A 17087-nucleotide genomic window follows, 5' to 3' on the forward strand; every position below is an offset into this window, starting at 1 on the left:
TAGCAGTTTGGGAGAATTTGTTATAAATTATGTTTCTCTAAATAGCACAGTATCTTCTCTGTGGGTTCCTTTCTTCTAGAAAATGGGCAAGAAGAGAACATCATGAAGACAGCACCATTGAGAAAAGGATATGGAAATAGTCATATGACTTCTGTTGTAAATGATTAATGTCTTAGTAATAGCTATCCCATGTGTCCCAGACACTAATCAATTTCTCAAATGCCATTTCAATTTATCATTTCATATTTAAGTGACACTAATAACTTTACTTATCAGATATATTTTATAAATGAAGAATACAAGATGCTAGTTGTTTGCTGATTTGACCAAGAATCAGACCATTAAAAAATGGTAGACTGACATGCAAATCAAAGTGTAGGACTCCTGGTTTGGTGCTCATTCTTCTCCCTAAGTGCTATTAAGGTGGCCCTTGAGGATGAAGACAAAATATACCAATTATTTATCTTCTGACTTTCCTTTAAGATTTTTATACAGATTAATCACTTATGATGTTATGAAGTACTTTAATAAAGTAAAACATTTGCTCAAAGAGAACTTGTGGGTAGTAAATATTAGGCTGATATGAAAGTATCTTTTTATTTTGCATTAATGAAAAACAATAGGACTAAGAATAAGACTTATGAGTCACATTCTTTTTCTCTCAAAACCTGTAGATATTCCTACACTGTCTTTTACTATGAGATACAAGTGATGTAGTTTAAGCCACCACAATATTCATTTTTTTTCTTAATTATTTGTCTACATTGTAATTTATATGATTCTTCTTGCACATAAGTGTGCTATAATTTGAAATTCTTAGCATTTTCTCTCCCTTTCCTGCCTCTTCATTTTTTTTTTAAAGATTTATTGATTTATTGTAGAGAGAAAGAGAGCACAAGTGGAAGGGACAGAGGGAAAGGAGAGAATTTCAAGCACTCCAAGCTGAGTGTGGAGCCTGAAAGCAGGGTTGATTCCATGCTCCTGAGATGACGACCTGAGCCAAAATCAAGAGTTGGATGCTTAACCCACTGTGCCACCCAAATGCCCCCACTTTCCCCTTCATTTTATGTTGCTGTTGAAATTTTTTTTTAATTTGATTGCATTTCATTTGCAAATATTCTTCATGTTTTAGAAATAACTCCCCTTGATAGTGTTACACTATTACCAATCTTCATATGAATGTCAATTCTTTTTCATAAAGATCTTAATTATCTGCATTCTACTGATGATAAAAAATATTTTCATACATTGTTTTCTAGTTTTCCTGGGAAATTTTTCTCAAAAATACCTATGGGCAATATGTTCTATTCATGGATGATGGTAGTATATCTTTTAACATCAAAAAACCTGTGTTTTATTACTTCCATTCTCACTTTAAGATGAAATATATATATATATACATATACATATATATATATGTATATATATATACAAGAATAATGCTAAAGGAAATTTTCTATCTTGAAAAAGTTCATTTGACCCCATTCCTTGTCCATCAGGATAGAAATGGAATGCATTTCTCAGGTCTACATGTCAAGGCAAGCTGACATGTGCAGTTTTTCCCAAAAGCACCATTTTGAGGTGACTCAACAAATCCTACTCTACTGGAAGGGTATATGCTCTATACTTTTCTCATCTTGTCTTTCCACATTGTGAGTATCTGTGATGTAATAAACATGACAACAGAAACGAAAATTTATCCCTGTCCCTTTGTACCTATCTATGACACATTAAGGAAGATGGGGTGGGAGGGGGTACAGCAGCTCCCACAGGGCAAGTATGAGCGCCTCTTTTTCTTTGGTTTAGAATCAAATCATCAAATGGATTTTTTCATCACACAATTTATTTCAGATAAGATTTAGATGAATTTCCTACAGAAAATAAAGCTTAATCACAAAAAATATATATTTTCTTAATTTCTGAAAACCACTCTTAATCTACCTGTCTACAGAATGCCAAAATGTTGTCAAATCTTCATGTATAAATTTCATATGCAAATAAATATTAAAGTTCACAAGCAGCCTCACAGCTTCAGAAATGCTTACTGTATGTGACATAGCCACCATCATTCCTTTAGCCCAGAATATTTTTAATATATTTATGTTCCTACCCAATCCCAGTTCCACTAGTAAAATTGTCACCTTACTCATAATTCCTCAGCTTATCATCTCCAACATTCATTAAGTGAAAGGTTTGGTTTCAATGATCGGAATGATCAGAGCTCTCTGACTTCAAGTTCATTTTTGCTCTTGCATGAAGATTTCAGCATTTATTGAGTAGGACAAGTCAATTGTGTTTTTCTTCTGAAAATATCCTTTGACACCAAACCCTTCTCATGGCTTTTTTCATCTCTGTATTTCTCAGAGTGTAGATTAGGGGATTGAACATAGGAGCAATGATGGTGTAAAATAGAGCAAATATTTTGTCCTCAGGGAAACTGGTAGGAGGTCGAAGGTAGACAAAGATTAAAGGTCCGAAACATAGGATCACCACAGTGATATGAGACCCACAGGTAGAGAGAGCTTTGCGTCTTCCCTCAGCTGAGCGATTTCCTAAACTGAATAATATAACAACATAAGACCCAAACAAGAGAACAAAGGTTACTAAAGTGACCATTCCTGAATTGGCAACCACAAGGATCCCAGTGATATAGGTATCAGTGCAGGCAACTTTCAGCAGAGGGAAGATATCACAAAAGTAGTGATTGATTTCATTAGGACCACAAAACGGCAATTGGATTGCCATCAATAATTGAGGAAAAGAATGGAGAGCCCCACCAGCCCAAGCAGCCAAGACTAGGAGATGGCACCTTGTCCTGTTCATGATAAGCAGGTAGTGGAGAGGTTTGCAGATGGCAGCATAGCGATCAAAGGCCATGATTGTAAGGATGAGGATTTCAATCATTCCCAGGAAGTGCAAGGCAAAGACTTGTAACATGCAGTTATCATAAGAGATGGTTTTTCTAGCCAGTAGCAGGTCACCAATCAGTTTGGGTATCACACAGGAGGTGTAGCTAATGTCCATAAAGGATAAGTGGCTGAGGAAATAGTACATCGGTTGGTAAAAAAGGTCACTGCATCGAACAGAGACAAGAATTAGGAGATTTCCCACCAAGATGGAAACATAACAAAATAAGAAGAAAACAAAGCAAAATTTTTGTATGTTCTGGTTATAGGAAAGTCCCAAAAGGATGAATTCTGAGATGTTCCTCTGACTTTCCATAAATTTTGTGCTATGCACAAATAACTGAGTATCTGAAAAAGAAAAAAAAAAAACATTGACAATGTAAACACAATCATATAAGATCTGCTAACAAAATATAAACCTAATTCAATAAATCACAATGGCTAATTTATAAATCAATATTATTACATTTTTTTCCCTTTAGGAATCAAAACTGATTTTGCAATGATTTTTTAAATTTTTTCAAACATTCTCTTATTTTGAAATACTAATATCCTTTTGATTCAATTTTGAAAATGTAATGATTTAAAAATTACTATTTTCTAACATGAAATTGTGCCATTGTTATTTATAACCTTTAGATAGTAGTGGCGTTAATTTAATGCAGGAAATTTATTTTACTTATCATTTTCCATTGTGTTCTTTATTCACAGCAGGCTTTTTGTTCTAGGTAATGTTCCTTTTCCCCACATGATAATGGAACTTCCTCCTAAATGGGTTAGAGACAGAGGAGCAAGGATAGTGCATTGCATTTAAAAAAAGAGACACAAAAACACATCTGCTTAAATTGTGAGTTGGGTGATTAGGATTCCAAACAATATTCTTTGAACTATAAGGGTGGGTGTGGGGTGTATATAATAGCTTGAGCTTGAGAAATATCTTGCTAGCTATGTTATAAGGCAAAAATACTTGAAAATATAACAAAAAGTTGATTTCTTTTGTCAATGAAATTTTGAAAAATAATTTGAAAAATTTGTATATTTCTAACTTAAGTGTTAGTGTAAAAGAATGTTTAAAGGTAAACTCCATGGCCATTAAACTTCATAATGTAAATAAAGAAAAAGACACTAATGGAAATTGAAGACATTCTAGCCTCCTTTTTTTTTTTTTTTAAGATTTTATTTATTTATTAGACAGAGACACAGTGAGAGGGAACACAAGTAGGGAGGGGGAGACGTAGAAGTAGACTTTCCGCCAAGCAGGGAGCCTGATGTGGGGCTCCATCCCAGGACTCTGGCATCATGAAGTGAGTTTAAGACAGGCACTTCATGACTGAGCCACCCAGGAGGCCCACTAGTCTCCCTTTTTAACATGAAAGCATCAAGTTTTATCCTTAAAATTGTATACAAGTTATAATTCTCCCATAATTTAATGTTTTTCTTATATCTTCATGTATATTGTTACCATTACAGTTGCAAATAATAACTAATTTATGAACCTATAATACTGCATTCTTTTAAATAATTATGCATAAAAACTGAAACTGAGATAAATTTGAAAATACTTATCAAATAGTAAGTCTAATTATGAGAATGATTTAAATACTAAAATACTCATCTACTACCACCATATTCTTTTCAGTGTAGAAGGAACAGATTAAGAGAATCTAAATGACTATCCCATATTAAAGAGCCAATAAACTGAAATATTTATAAGCTATATGTCCTAATTCTTATTCTTTTAGTGTGGCTTCCCGCAGGAAAGGGGCATGCATCAGAGAAGATAGCAGTGGAGGAATTACCATAATTTTCATCTCTTGAGAGATGACGGACTCCAAGATCACTATAAAATTTAAGCAGGGGAAATACAGGACATTTAAAAAAAAAATCTTCAGGGGCGCCTGGGTGGCTCAGTGGGTTAAGCCGCTGCCTTCGGCTCAGGTCATGATCTCAAGGTCCTGGGATGGAGCCCTGCATCGGGCTCTCTGCTCAGCAGGGAGCCTGCTTCCTCCTCTCTCTCTCTCTGCCTGCCTCTCTGCCTGCTTGTGATCTCTCTCTGTCAAATAAATAAATAAAATCTTTAAAAAAAAAATCTTCAAAGCATTAAACATAAAAATGAAGACCATCATTTGTAACCCCACTAAAGCAATGCAGACAGAATTAGAAATGATGGGGAAGAAAAAATAAGGTAGAGGACAGACCACTTTTATTCAAGCTTTGTTTATACTACTGATGAGGGAGCAGAAGGCTGGCTGAGGACAAAGCAAAAGGCTGACACCTTGCAATCTCCCCCTCACCCTCACACCTGGGTGGGAACAATGTGACATTCTTTAAGGAAGTCCCAACCTATGTTAATGATAATGGCTTGCTAAAAGGGAAAGACTACCTTGGCTGATGGCAAGACCTCAGGTATCAGGTACCTTGTGGATCCTCTTTAGCATATGAAAGTTCTATTGAAACCTCCCTTTCCCTTACCTTCCCCCAACCCCATGGTACAAAACCCACCATCCCTCACAACTCAGGGCAGCATCTCTTCCTGCCCTTGGGTCCTGTCCCTGTGGCCAAAAGAGGAGGTTTTAACCCACTGAGCCACCCAGGTGCCCCTTAACACTTAATGTTAAGAAAATAGTCTTTTTCCATGCTACCAAAATTAAATTAAAAAGCCAGTCTGTAATTTTGTAGTACTGCCTCACAGTCCTGTACTCTCCTTATGAGTTACCACCAGCTTTGTAAAACTGCATTCTCCTATAGCTTAACCCGGGTAATAATATACTAAATACATATATTTCTATTAATCTACTCAACATGTGCCTTACTACAAACTTACTTTACCTGATTCAGGTGAATCTAAAAAAATTGAAGAGATGCTAATTTCAAGGATGGGATTTTCTTCAAAGATGGGAGGCTGGAAAGTCACTAAAGATTTTATTATTTTTACATGTATTTTTCAAAACACAAATTCTGTTTGTAATATACAATATAAACTAAATATTGCTTTTTCATACTCTTGCTTAAATTTTAATGCACCAACCAGAAAGTATCATCCTTAAGATAACAGAATAAGTGTCAACTAGATCCAATGAGCCTAAAACAGGAGGTTATAAGTGTGATTACCTGAGCATCAGTCGTGCATGGTCTTCAGGTTTTCAGTTAGTCAGGAAAATGTCTTGATCACACATATGCCCCCTTTAGTTACATAGTTTGCTAACCCTTCACTGGCATTTACATCTGAAAATGTGAGACTGGAAAGCACTGATTCAAACAAATCTCAGTAAATTCTCTAAAAATATCTATTATTATCACTTTCCTTGAATTTGTAGGAAGGAAAGTCCTATCCTTTTGCAAAGTGGGTGAAAATATAAATATCACTGCAAACTATCCTGATTCACAGAGAAATATGTGTCCACTTCACAAGAAAGCGATCTAAGATTTTAAATACAGATATAATTCCCTGATCCCCGTTCATACTTAGAAGTAAACAAGAGCATTTTGGATTGTCTGCTAAAGCATCCTACATATCTATGCCCTAGAATTCAGGTCTTTCAGGTGTATGCCTGCAAGTCATTTGCTCTCCAAGGGCCAAATACAAACTGAGAAGAGATCATAAGAACTTTTTTATTTTGAAATTTACAGACATTGTGTTCCCTGAAGTAGTTCTAAAAGATCCTCAGTAAAGAACACTGTCCAAGCTTATATTTCCTAGCCTCCTGGGAATTTTCAGGCTTTCAGTTTATTTCCATTTTTGCATTAGCCAAGCTCTGGGCATTGTGTCTCTAGAGGTCACTATTGTTATTCAGATCCAGAGTAGTTAAAAAAACTTCTGCCTATTCTGGCTAATTTCTTCCTCTGAAAAGCAGGAGGGAAAATTTTGTAACCCTATAAGAGCATTGGTTTGTTTTAGAGAAATCTCTATTTCTACAGTGGAGAAGGTAAAAGAGAATCAGAGAGAGAAATGCCCAGAGTCCCAACAAGAGTCATTAACAAAAGAAACACGAGATGAATAACAATGAAAAGTCAATGAACTGTCACACCACTTTTTTCCTGGATGGGTACCCACACCCAATAGTAAACTCTCACTGCTGCAATGAAGTGTTGGATTGTTAAGAAGAAAAAAAAAATAGCAAAATAAATTAAAAATTAAAATAAATCCCTACTCTTATTTGTAGGTTGGAAAAGGACTCACAGCTTTTGTTGAAAAATATTGGAGAGGATAACCAACCAAATAGGTACAGCTCTATTCTCATTACTACCAGGCACTTTCCTTTGTGTGGTTGCAGTGCTGCAAGTTACACAGACTCAGAATCATGTGCACTGAAATTCAGGTGGCCTCCCTTCTTGGAAGGTAGCTATGCTCACCACTATATGACCAATGCAGGTGGCCTCCTTTCTTGAGCAGAAAATCCATATGTGTGCATACTCATATGACTTCAGATAATCAGTGTTTTATAGCATCTCATCTAGAACAACTCACATAGTAAACTAATCATAATATTTATAAGCATTTTTAAATTCTTATATGTTAATTACTGTATTAAGTATTTCAAGTACATTATCTGATTTAATTATTAAAAAAATTTTCATGGGAATTATCGCCCTTATTCCTCAAAGGGAGAAAAAAAAAAGGAATCTTCTAGAGATTAAAGAGCTTGCTCAAGATAACAGAGCTGGTTTCCAAAATAATAACAATATATCTGGTCTTAATAACTTTTGTAGAACTAAAAGGTATGGCAACATTACATTAAGGTTGGGCGTAGAGAAATGGAAGGATATTATTGTAATGCTATTATACTATACATAAAGTGGTATCATAAGAATGCTCAATTGATTCAAGGGAAGAGAAGCAAAAAAAAAGAACAAATAGAATTAATAGAAATTTATTATATTACAATATGATAGACTTACACTCCAACTTATCAATAATCACATTACATGGAAAAGGTCTAAGTAGTAAAGTTAAAAGCCAAATAGGATATACAAACAAAACAAAGCAAAGCAAAAACAAACAAATAAGCCACACAACCCAACTATACTTTGGAATCAGAAAATTATATATTTTACATATGAAGATACAAATAATAGATTAGAGGTAAAGGGATGGAAAAGATAAATAATGCTAATGCCAATGAAAGATGGAAAGGCGGGGCGCCTGGGTGGCTCAGTGGGTTGAGCCGCTGCCTTCGGCTCAGGTCATGATCTCGGAGTCCTGGGATCGAGCCCCGCATCGGGCTCTCTGCTCTCTTGGGGAGCCTGCTTCCTCCTCTCTCTCTGCCTGCTTGTGATCTCTCTGTCAAATAAAAAAAAAAAAAAAAAAAAAAGAAAGATGGAAAGGCTTTTCAATTATCAGAGAAAATTTAAGATCAAAAAGTATTATGAAAGATAAAAAAAAAATCATGTCATATGATAAAGGGGCCAACTAATCAAGGAGACATAACTACCTAAATATTTATGACCCTAATAACAGGGCTATCAATTCATAAAACAACAACTTATAGAATCTTAAGGAAAAATAGACAAATTCACAATATGGTTGAATATTTCAGAACACATTTATTAATAATTAATAGAACAAGTAGTCAGAAAATCAGGAAAAGTATTAGACTTATTTTTAAATATTTTATTTATTTATTTAACAGAGAGATCACAAGGAGGCAGAGAGAGGGGGAAGAGGCTCCCCACTGAGCAGAGAACCCGATGTGGGGCTCGATCCCAGGACTCTGAGATCATGATCTGAGCTGAAGGCAGAGGTTAAACCCACTGAGCCACCCAGGTGCCCCGGTACTAGTAGATTTAAGCAAAACCATCAACTGGCTGGACTTGATTGTCTCTATGAAATACTTCATCTGACTCTAGCAGAATACATATTCTTGTCAAGTTAGCTCAGAGCACTGACTAGGATACATCATTTTTTCTGGTCCATCGAGTAAGTCTCAATAATGAAAGGACTCTAACCTTTGTAAGTATGTTCTTTGACCACAGTGGAATCAAATGAAAAATATTAACAATAAATCTAGAAGATTTCCAAATATCTGAAAATTATATAAGACACTTACTTCTAAGTAACTTCCTGGATCAAGAAGTCATCAAAAGGGAAATTAGAAAATAGCTTTATATGAATGAAAATGAAAACAAAATATGTCAGAGTTTGGGGTCCTGGTAATACAGAACATGGAGGGAAATTTATTGCACTAAATATCTAGACTGGAAAAGAATAAAGGTTTCAGATTAATGTCCTCATCCTCCAGGTTGACATTAGAAAAAGAAGAGCGAGTTAAGCCAGAGTGAAAAGAAGGAAGTAATGAAGATCAAAGTGAAAATCCATGAAAAATAAAAGAGAAAAACAATAAGGAAAATTGAAAGCAAAAAATTCTGTTTGAGAAATTCAATAATGTTGATAAACCTCTGGCCAGAGTGATAGAGAACAAAGGGAAGAAGACACAAATTACCAATATCAAGAATGAGAGAAGTGACATCACAACAAATATTGCAAACACTGAAAGATTAATCAGAAAACAGTATAAGCAATTTTATGTCTAAAAATTCAACAATTTAGGGGCACCTGGGTGGCTCAGTTGGTTAAGCATCTGCCTTTGGCTCCAGTCATGATCCCTGGGTCCTGGGATCAAGCCCCTCATCAGGCTTCCTGCTCAGCAGAGAGCCTGCTTATCTCTCTCCCTCTCCCTGCCACTCCGCCTGCTTGTGCTCTCTCTCTCTCTCTCTGTCAAGTAAATAAGTGAAATCTTTAAAAACATAAAAATAAAAATAAAAATAAAAATTCAACATCTTAGATGAAAATCTTTGAGATGGGCAAAAGATTGAAAAGACATTTTTCCATAAGACATTGCACTCTTCACCATGTCAAGTAAGTGTATGAAAATCTGCTCAATATCACTAGTTATTTATGAAATGCAAATTAAAACTGCAATGAAAAGCCAGTTCACACCTTATAGGATGGCTAAAAATAAAATTTGTATAGGAAGAGTGGAAGAGAAGTGGGAACACTCATAACCTTTCTGTGGGGATATAACTTTGAAAAGACAGTTTGGTGGTTTCTTCACATGTGAAATATACAGCTGCATATGACCAACCATTCCACACCTAAGGATTTACCTGACAGAAGTGAAGCATACGGTTCACACAGAAACTTGTGCATGAATCTCTGCAAGCAGGTTTGTTTGCAGTAGCCCAAACTGGAAATGAGCCAAATTCCCAAAGGCAGAACTGTGGATTTGCAGGGTAGAATCCATGTAGCAATGAACAGGGAATGCACATCTGATGTGTGCAATGATATGGATTAATCTCCAAATAACCATATGGAAAGAAGCTAGTGAACATAGGTTATATACTGCATGATAAATTTATGTAAAAATCTAGAGAACACAAACTAATCTACAAAGACCCAAAGCAAATCACCAGGTATCAGGGAAAACTTTTCAGAGGGCTGGATACTCTCCCAGTCTTGATTCTGGTGATGGAGTCACAGGTTTATACTTAGATCCCAACTTAATCAGATTGTACATTTTAAATATGTGCAGTTCTTTGTAGAGCAATTATAGTTCAATGAGAGTTTTAGAAGTAACTTAGGACTGAAGAATACCTAAAGAGTGAACTTGGAAGAGAAGAGCCCTCCCCAAAGTTGGGATTAGAAGAGTTGAGGTTGTAGGCATGGCCAGAACAGTCAGTCACCCAGCAAGTGGGAAGTGCTTTGGGAAGGCAAGAGCACAAACCGTCGTTTTTCTGATCGTTTTCTTCCAACCACAACCCACATGATGTTGTGGACAGGATCTTTCTTTTGTTTTTCTAGGCTTTATCTCACATGTTAGATAAGATGGCCTAATTTAATGCAATTTTTAGGCTTACAAATACGCCTACTATTTCTCTCCTTCTCTGTTCTTCCTGGAATCTATCTTCTTTCTCAGACTTCCTCCCTTTTTAATAAAAACATTCTGCACAACTTCTTTTACTGAGCATAGATTTGTAGTCAGATCTTGATTATTTTTCATTGTTGTTCCACTGTACTGAAAAATCCTCATTTTACTCTTCTTGAAAAATTCAGAAGTCAAGGGTAACATTTTCCTTTTAGTGTTTTCATGAGGCAATTCCATTTTCTTCTGTTTTCTACTCATATTATGATTTAAATATTGCCTGGACGTAGTGTTTTCTATGATTCTTCTTAAGAGCAAATCTTTTTGTGGGTGCCTGGATGGCTCAGTTGGTTAAACATCTGCCTTCGGCTTAGGTCTTCTTGGTCCCAGGGTCCTGGGATCAAACCCTGCATCAGGATCTCCCTGCTCAGCAGATAGTCTGCCTCTCGTCCATCTTCCTTTGCTACCACTCTTGCTATCTCTCACTCTCTCTCTCAAATAAATGAATAAAATCTTTAAAAAGGGAGCAAATATGTTTCATTCTTGTGATTATTTTGTAAAGATTATTTTCATCACTTTTCAAAAATTCCCAATACTTATTTTTTAATTTTTTTTTTCCTATTACCCAAATCCTGGAATCTGATAGATACATGTTGTTTTCTCTCACTTCATTCATAAAGTCTCTTAATATATCTACTTTTTTCTATCACTTCTTCTTTCTAATTTAGTGTTCTGCTAAATTGTTAACATCAAGATTCCATTCATCCTATTTTTCTTAAAATATAGCTACTCCTTTTTATCCATCAAATTTCTAATTAGAATATCCTATATTTGTTTCTTAAATTATTTTGTCTTTTAACACCTTGGACAGCTTTCAGATTCCTGTTCTGATACCCTGCTTTTATTTATTTTTTAAAAAATTATATTTATTTATTTGAGAAACAGAGATAGGGAGAGAAAACGCAAGCAGGGACTGGGGGGATAGAGGGAAAAGCTGGCTCCCCACTGGGCAGGAAGACTGATGCAGGGCTCCATCCCAGGACCTGAGATCATGACCTGAGCTGAAGGTAGATGCTTAACCATCTTAGCAACCCAGGCACCCCTATAAAGTACTTTTAAAATTATTTCTTACTTTTATATAATAAACATAATCATGCTGTTTGTGTCTGAGGACAACGCTGAAAGCTGCCATTGTATGAAATATTCTGCTTTGGCTGCTTTCAACATAAATTCCTCTTTTCTCAGTAATTTTTGCTATTTGATCATACACTTTGAACAGAAACAAAATATTTTCTCGCTCATTCTTCATTGTCTACTCAAGTCTGTTTATTCGGATTTCAGCAGAGATAGAAACCTCAGGAAGATCTTATTTTCTACAATGTGTACTTCCGCGCATGTGTGTGGATGTGTGGCAATCTGACATTGTACATACAGCATTCCTTCTTCACCTAAAACCACTGCCCTTATTTGAAGCCTACCAAAATGTTTTTTTTTTTTTCTTTTTAAGAGCTAAATAAAGAATTTCCATTGTTTTGCTTATTAGGACAAACAACTTCATAGAGTACAGTGAATATCCTATGTATTAAAATTTCGCAATTGTGATCACCAAGGTGTTCTTCTTGCTAACATAACCTAATGCTCTGTTCTGAGAAGTTTTTCTGAGCTGTTCTGTAGGGACTATCTTCTTAAGAACTCTCTTCTTTCTAAGAACGGTTTATCTATGACAGGTTGGTTTGCATTAATAAACGTCTTACATACCATGGATCCTAGACAGGCCAGAAGTTTCACATATTTCTAAACCATTTATTGCACTCACCCTAGTGTTTTTCTATTGATAATCCTTTTTTTTAATTTAATATATTTTATGTCAGTAAGGTATTAGGAAAGAACATTAACACAGGTATATAACCACTCTCTTAGAATTTTCAGTCTTAATTACAATATAAAACATGCTAAAGCAAGAATAGAAGATCTATATTAACCAAAAGAAATGTTCAAGAATGCTCAAAGCAGTGCTGCTCATGATGGCCAAAACAGGAAGTGACCCAAGTGTCTAGCAGCAAGAGGATGGATAAATTAGCCGATACATACTCACACAATAAAATACTATGAAAACACTCAGAAAATACACAAAACATGAGGAATGAATCTCACAAACATAATGAAGAGACACTAAGAGTATGATCTATAACATTATTTTTCCACAAAGTACAGAAGTATATCAAACTAATTGATTTAGAGATGAAGAGAGTGAGGGAAGGCTAGTGACTATAAAGAGAAACAAGGAAGACTTCAGGTACTGGTAATTTCTAACTCTTCATCTGGTTGCTGATTACAGGATTTTATTGTTCCTTTTGTGGTGATGCATGAACTGCATATAAATGTTACATGCAACTTTCTGTGTTCATGGTTGAGTAAACAGTTGAAAATTGAAGGTATTATTTTCTTTAACTCTTTAGTATTTTAAAGTATGAAAAAATGCATGCTCTGTTTTATCTTTTTTTTTTCTTTTCCCAATACAATGGCCAATAGGTGATATAATCTTTTGTACATAAGATATCATCTGGTTATTCCATATCATATAAGCACAATTCTTTTTTAAAATTTATTTTAGAGACAGAAAGAGAGAGAGAGAAAGTAAGAACACAGCGGGGAGTGGCAATGAGAGAGGAAGAGAGAGAATCTCAGGCAGAGTCCTGCTGAGTGCAGAGCCCCACGGGGCTTGAGCTCAGGACCCTGAGGTCATGACCTGAGCTGAAATCAAGAGTCAGATGCTCAACCTAGTGAGCTGCCCAGGCGCCCCTATAAGCCTAATTCTTAATACCTATCTTAGGTGAAGATGCATGTGAATAAGAATTACACTCAGTTTGTTGATAAGGTGTCAGATTGAAGCATAAAACAACAGATATGATGTTTCCTGCTTGCCCCCTAATTTCTCCAAGAAGTGGGGCCGGATGATTAGAATAGATCTTATTCAGTCTTAGGTTTCAAGGAACCACAGCATGAAAATCAGAAAAGCTTTTGCAAACCTACTTTCCTTCCAAGAGCACATGACAGCACCAAACTTTCCTCAATGCGTTCTTCATCTCCATGTTTCTGTGTGTAGATCAGAGGGTTGAACATGGGGGCAATGATGGTGTAGAAAAGAGGAAACACTTTGTCTTCTGGGAAAGTTGTGGTGGGCCGAATGTAAATGAATAGCACAGGTACAAAGAACAGAACCACGACTGTGACATGGGAAGTGCAGGTGGAAAGAGCTTTGGAGCGGCTCTCTGCAGGGTAAGCCCTAAGGGTGTATAATATCAGAAAATAGGACACCATCAAAATCACAAAAGTCATCAGAGCTATCAGTCCTGAATTCACAACGACCAAGAGACCAATTCTGTATGTGTCCGTGCAGGCCAGCTTCAGTAAAGGATACACGTCACAGAAGTAGTGATCCATCTCATTGGGGCCACAGCAGGGTAGGAAGATGGTGAGGAGGAACTGACTGGCAGAGTGGATTAAGGCCCCAGTACAGCAGGCTGTGATGATAGCATGACACCTCTCTCTGCTCATGATGACAGTGTAGGGTAGTGGGTTACAGATGGCCACATATCAGTCATAGGCCATCTCTGTGAGGATGAAGATTTCCACACCTCCAAATAAATGTGTGGTAAAGAGTTGTGTCATGCAGTTACTGTAGGAAATAGTCTTCCTTTCTGCCAGTAAGTCAGTCATTAGTTTGGGTGTCACAGAAGACGTGGAGCAAAGGTTGGAGAGTGAGAGGTAATTAAGGAAAAAATACATGGGTTGCTCAATTAGCTGACTGCACATGATAGAAATCATGATGAGCAAGTTTCCCCCACAAATAGCAATGTAGCAAAATAAAAATAATACAAAACACAGGATTTCAATGTTCTTGTTTTTGGAAAGTCCCATGAGAATAAGTACAATGACATTATTGCTTTGATCCATGGTCCACTGTAGATAGAATAGTCACCTGAAATACAGAATTCATGAAGCCATATTTAGAAGGGTTTCTTGAGTAGAGTGATGATCATATCCTATTCAAGGAATTCACTAGGTTGACTATGCCTCATCCAAGTGTCTCAGAGAATAAAAACCAAATATTCAATTAAAATGACCCCTAAGAAGACTCTAGGAGAACACAAAATAACAACTTTCCATTAAATCTACCAGCAAATTCTGCCTTAGTCAACACGAAGGCCTTTGATCAATCCCCAGTTGAGTCTTAGATGTTACTCAAAACACAACACTGATTGCCTAACAATGTGATCCACCCAATACTTTTATAATTTCAGATCAATTCTGACTAAATAGCCTCATTACATCTGCATTTTCATGATGTGGGGGTCATGATTCAGCCCTGACCTTATACCTGACTTCTCAATCAATTCCGATTTAAATTTCCTCTTCAACTCTATTACTGAGTTAACATGGTCACCCATACAATGAATAATCACACTGTAATAGAGATGGAATTTTAAAACAAAAATATTCATTTTCATAGTGGAATTTTAAGAACTTGAATCTGTTAAGGAGAAATTATTGAGAAATAACTTCAGATGATTCTCCAAATCAGATTATAGTGGTATTAGCCAGTAAGTTAAAGAGGCTATTTTTTTTTTTATTTGACAGACAGAAATCACAAGTAGGCAGAGAGGCAGGCAGAGAGAGAGGGGGAAGCAGGCTCCCTGCTGAGCAGAGGGCCGGATGTGAGGCTCCATCCCAGTACCCTTGGATCATGACCCAAGATGAAGGCAGAGGCTTTAACCCACTGAGCCACACAGGCGCCCCTAAAGAGGCTATTTTAATTTGAATAAAATATAATGCTGAGTATACTACTGGTTTGAATTATTCATTAAACATAACTGATATATGTTCCTTATCCTCACTCAAACATAAAGGCTTTTTGCATAATTTTAAGTCCCTCAGTAATGAAAGTCTTGGAATATTCTCAGGCGAAGCCATTTCATCAATCAATCTGCATTTATTGGGAGTTTGCTAAAAATATTACTTGAATCTCTAGTTGTCTTAGTGCAGAAGGCTATAGGATGCTTAATGTACTGCCTGGCAGTCCTGGGTTCAACCTCCTGACAGTCATAGGGTTACTGCCATTAACTGCCACGTATTTTAGTGTATGTAAAAAAATCATGTGCAGGGCACCTGGGTGGCTCAGTACGTTAAGCGTCTGCTTTCAGCTCAGGTCATGATCTCAGGGTTCTGGGATCCAGCCCAGCATGGAGCTCCTTGATCAATGGGGAGCCTGTTTCTTCCTCTCCCTCTGCTCCCCTCCCTGCTCATGCTCTCTCTCAAATACATAAATAATCTTTAAGAAATAAATAAAAAAATAAAAATTATTTTTAAAAAATCATGTGTATTATCTGATAATTCATTATAGTTTTGGAGGAATCCCTGGTTATATGTCTTTTTTTTTTTAAGATTTTATTTATTTATTTATTTATTTGTCAAAAAGAGAGAGAGAGAAAGAGAGCGCACAAGCAGGAAGAGTGGCAGGCAGAGGCAGAGGCAGAGAGAGAAGCAGGCTCCCTCATGAGCAAGGAGCCCAATGTGGGACTCGATCCCAGGGCCCTGGGATTATGACCTGAGCCAAAGGCAGTGTCCTAACTCACTGAGCCACCCAGGCATCCCTATATGTCTTAATTCAGCTACTAACTTCAGATATGACCTTTGCACATCTGTTAATTTCTTTTAAGAAATTTTTTCTTCATTTGAAACCCAGAAAAATATATCCTGCTCTGTATAATTCAGACGGAGACTCAACTTTGATCATAGGTGAGAAAGACCTTTAAAAAAAACAAAACAGTGCACAGATGACAGTATTATTGTATTAAAATTAATGTGCATAAGGAAAAATGAAAATGCTTTAGGTTTATAGAGTTAAGGAACTTATGCATAGTAACATGACTAGTGTATATAGCCAACTAGAATTTATAACCTGAAGTTTCTGACTCCAGTGCCTATGTTTCTAAACGCTTTACTATACATCCTCTCAAAAGGGAAATATTGAAGTTACAATATACATTTAACATGAACTCTGGCTGTCCCAACTCTGAAATTTGCACACATTTCTGAATCTTCCAGACGAAACCAGAATCCCTCCTAGTCACTCAAGTTTAAAGGGGAAATGTGTGACAGGAAACACAGAACTGTAAAATTGACTCAAGTCTCTCTAAGAAACCACAAACCAAATCAGTTCAGGGTTCTGAAATAAATAAGCTAGCACTAGGATGAAAACAAACATACAGCTTATGTGCTCCTCTAAGAACCAATGTATTTCTTATTCTCACAAGCATGA

The 17087-nt window shown here is 36.3% G+C and overlaps 1 protein-coding gene and 1 pseudogene across 1 annotated transcript; both read right to left on the bottom strand.

Annotated features, from left to right (window-relative positions):
• Positions 1-2286: 2286 nt before the first annotated feature.
• On the bottom strand, positions 2287-3222 carry LOC125078562 (olfactory receptor 4P4-like). The gene has a single exon (XM_047691450.1). It carries the CDS (start codon positions 3220-3222, stop codon positions 2287-2289), a length of 936 nt encoding a protein of 311 aa, XP_047547406.1.
• A 6569-nt stretch (positions 3223-9791) lies between these two features.
• LOC125079828 (olfactory receptor 4P4-like) lies at positions 9792-14722 on the bottom strand (annotated as a pseudogene).
• Between the last annotated feature and the right edge of the window lie 2365 nt (positions 14723-17087).

This window comes from Lutra lutra, chromosome 10, assembly GCF_902655055.1.
Source record: "Lutra lutra chromosome 10, mLutLut1.2, whole genome shotgun sequence".
NCBI classification, from domain to species: domain Eukaryota; kingdom Metazoa; phylum Chordata; class Mammalia; order Carnivora; family Mustelidae; genus Lutra; species Lutra lutra.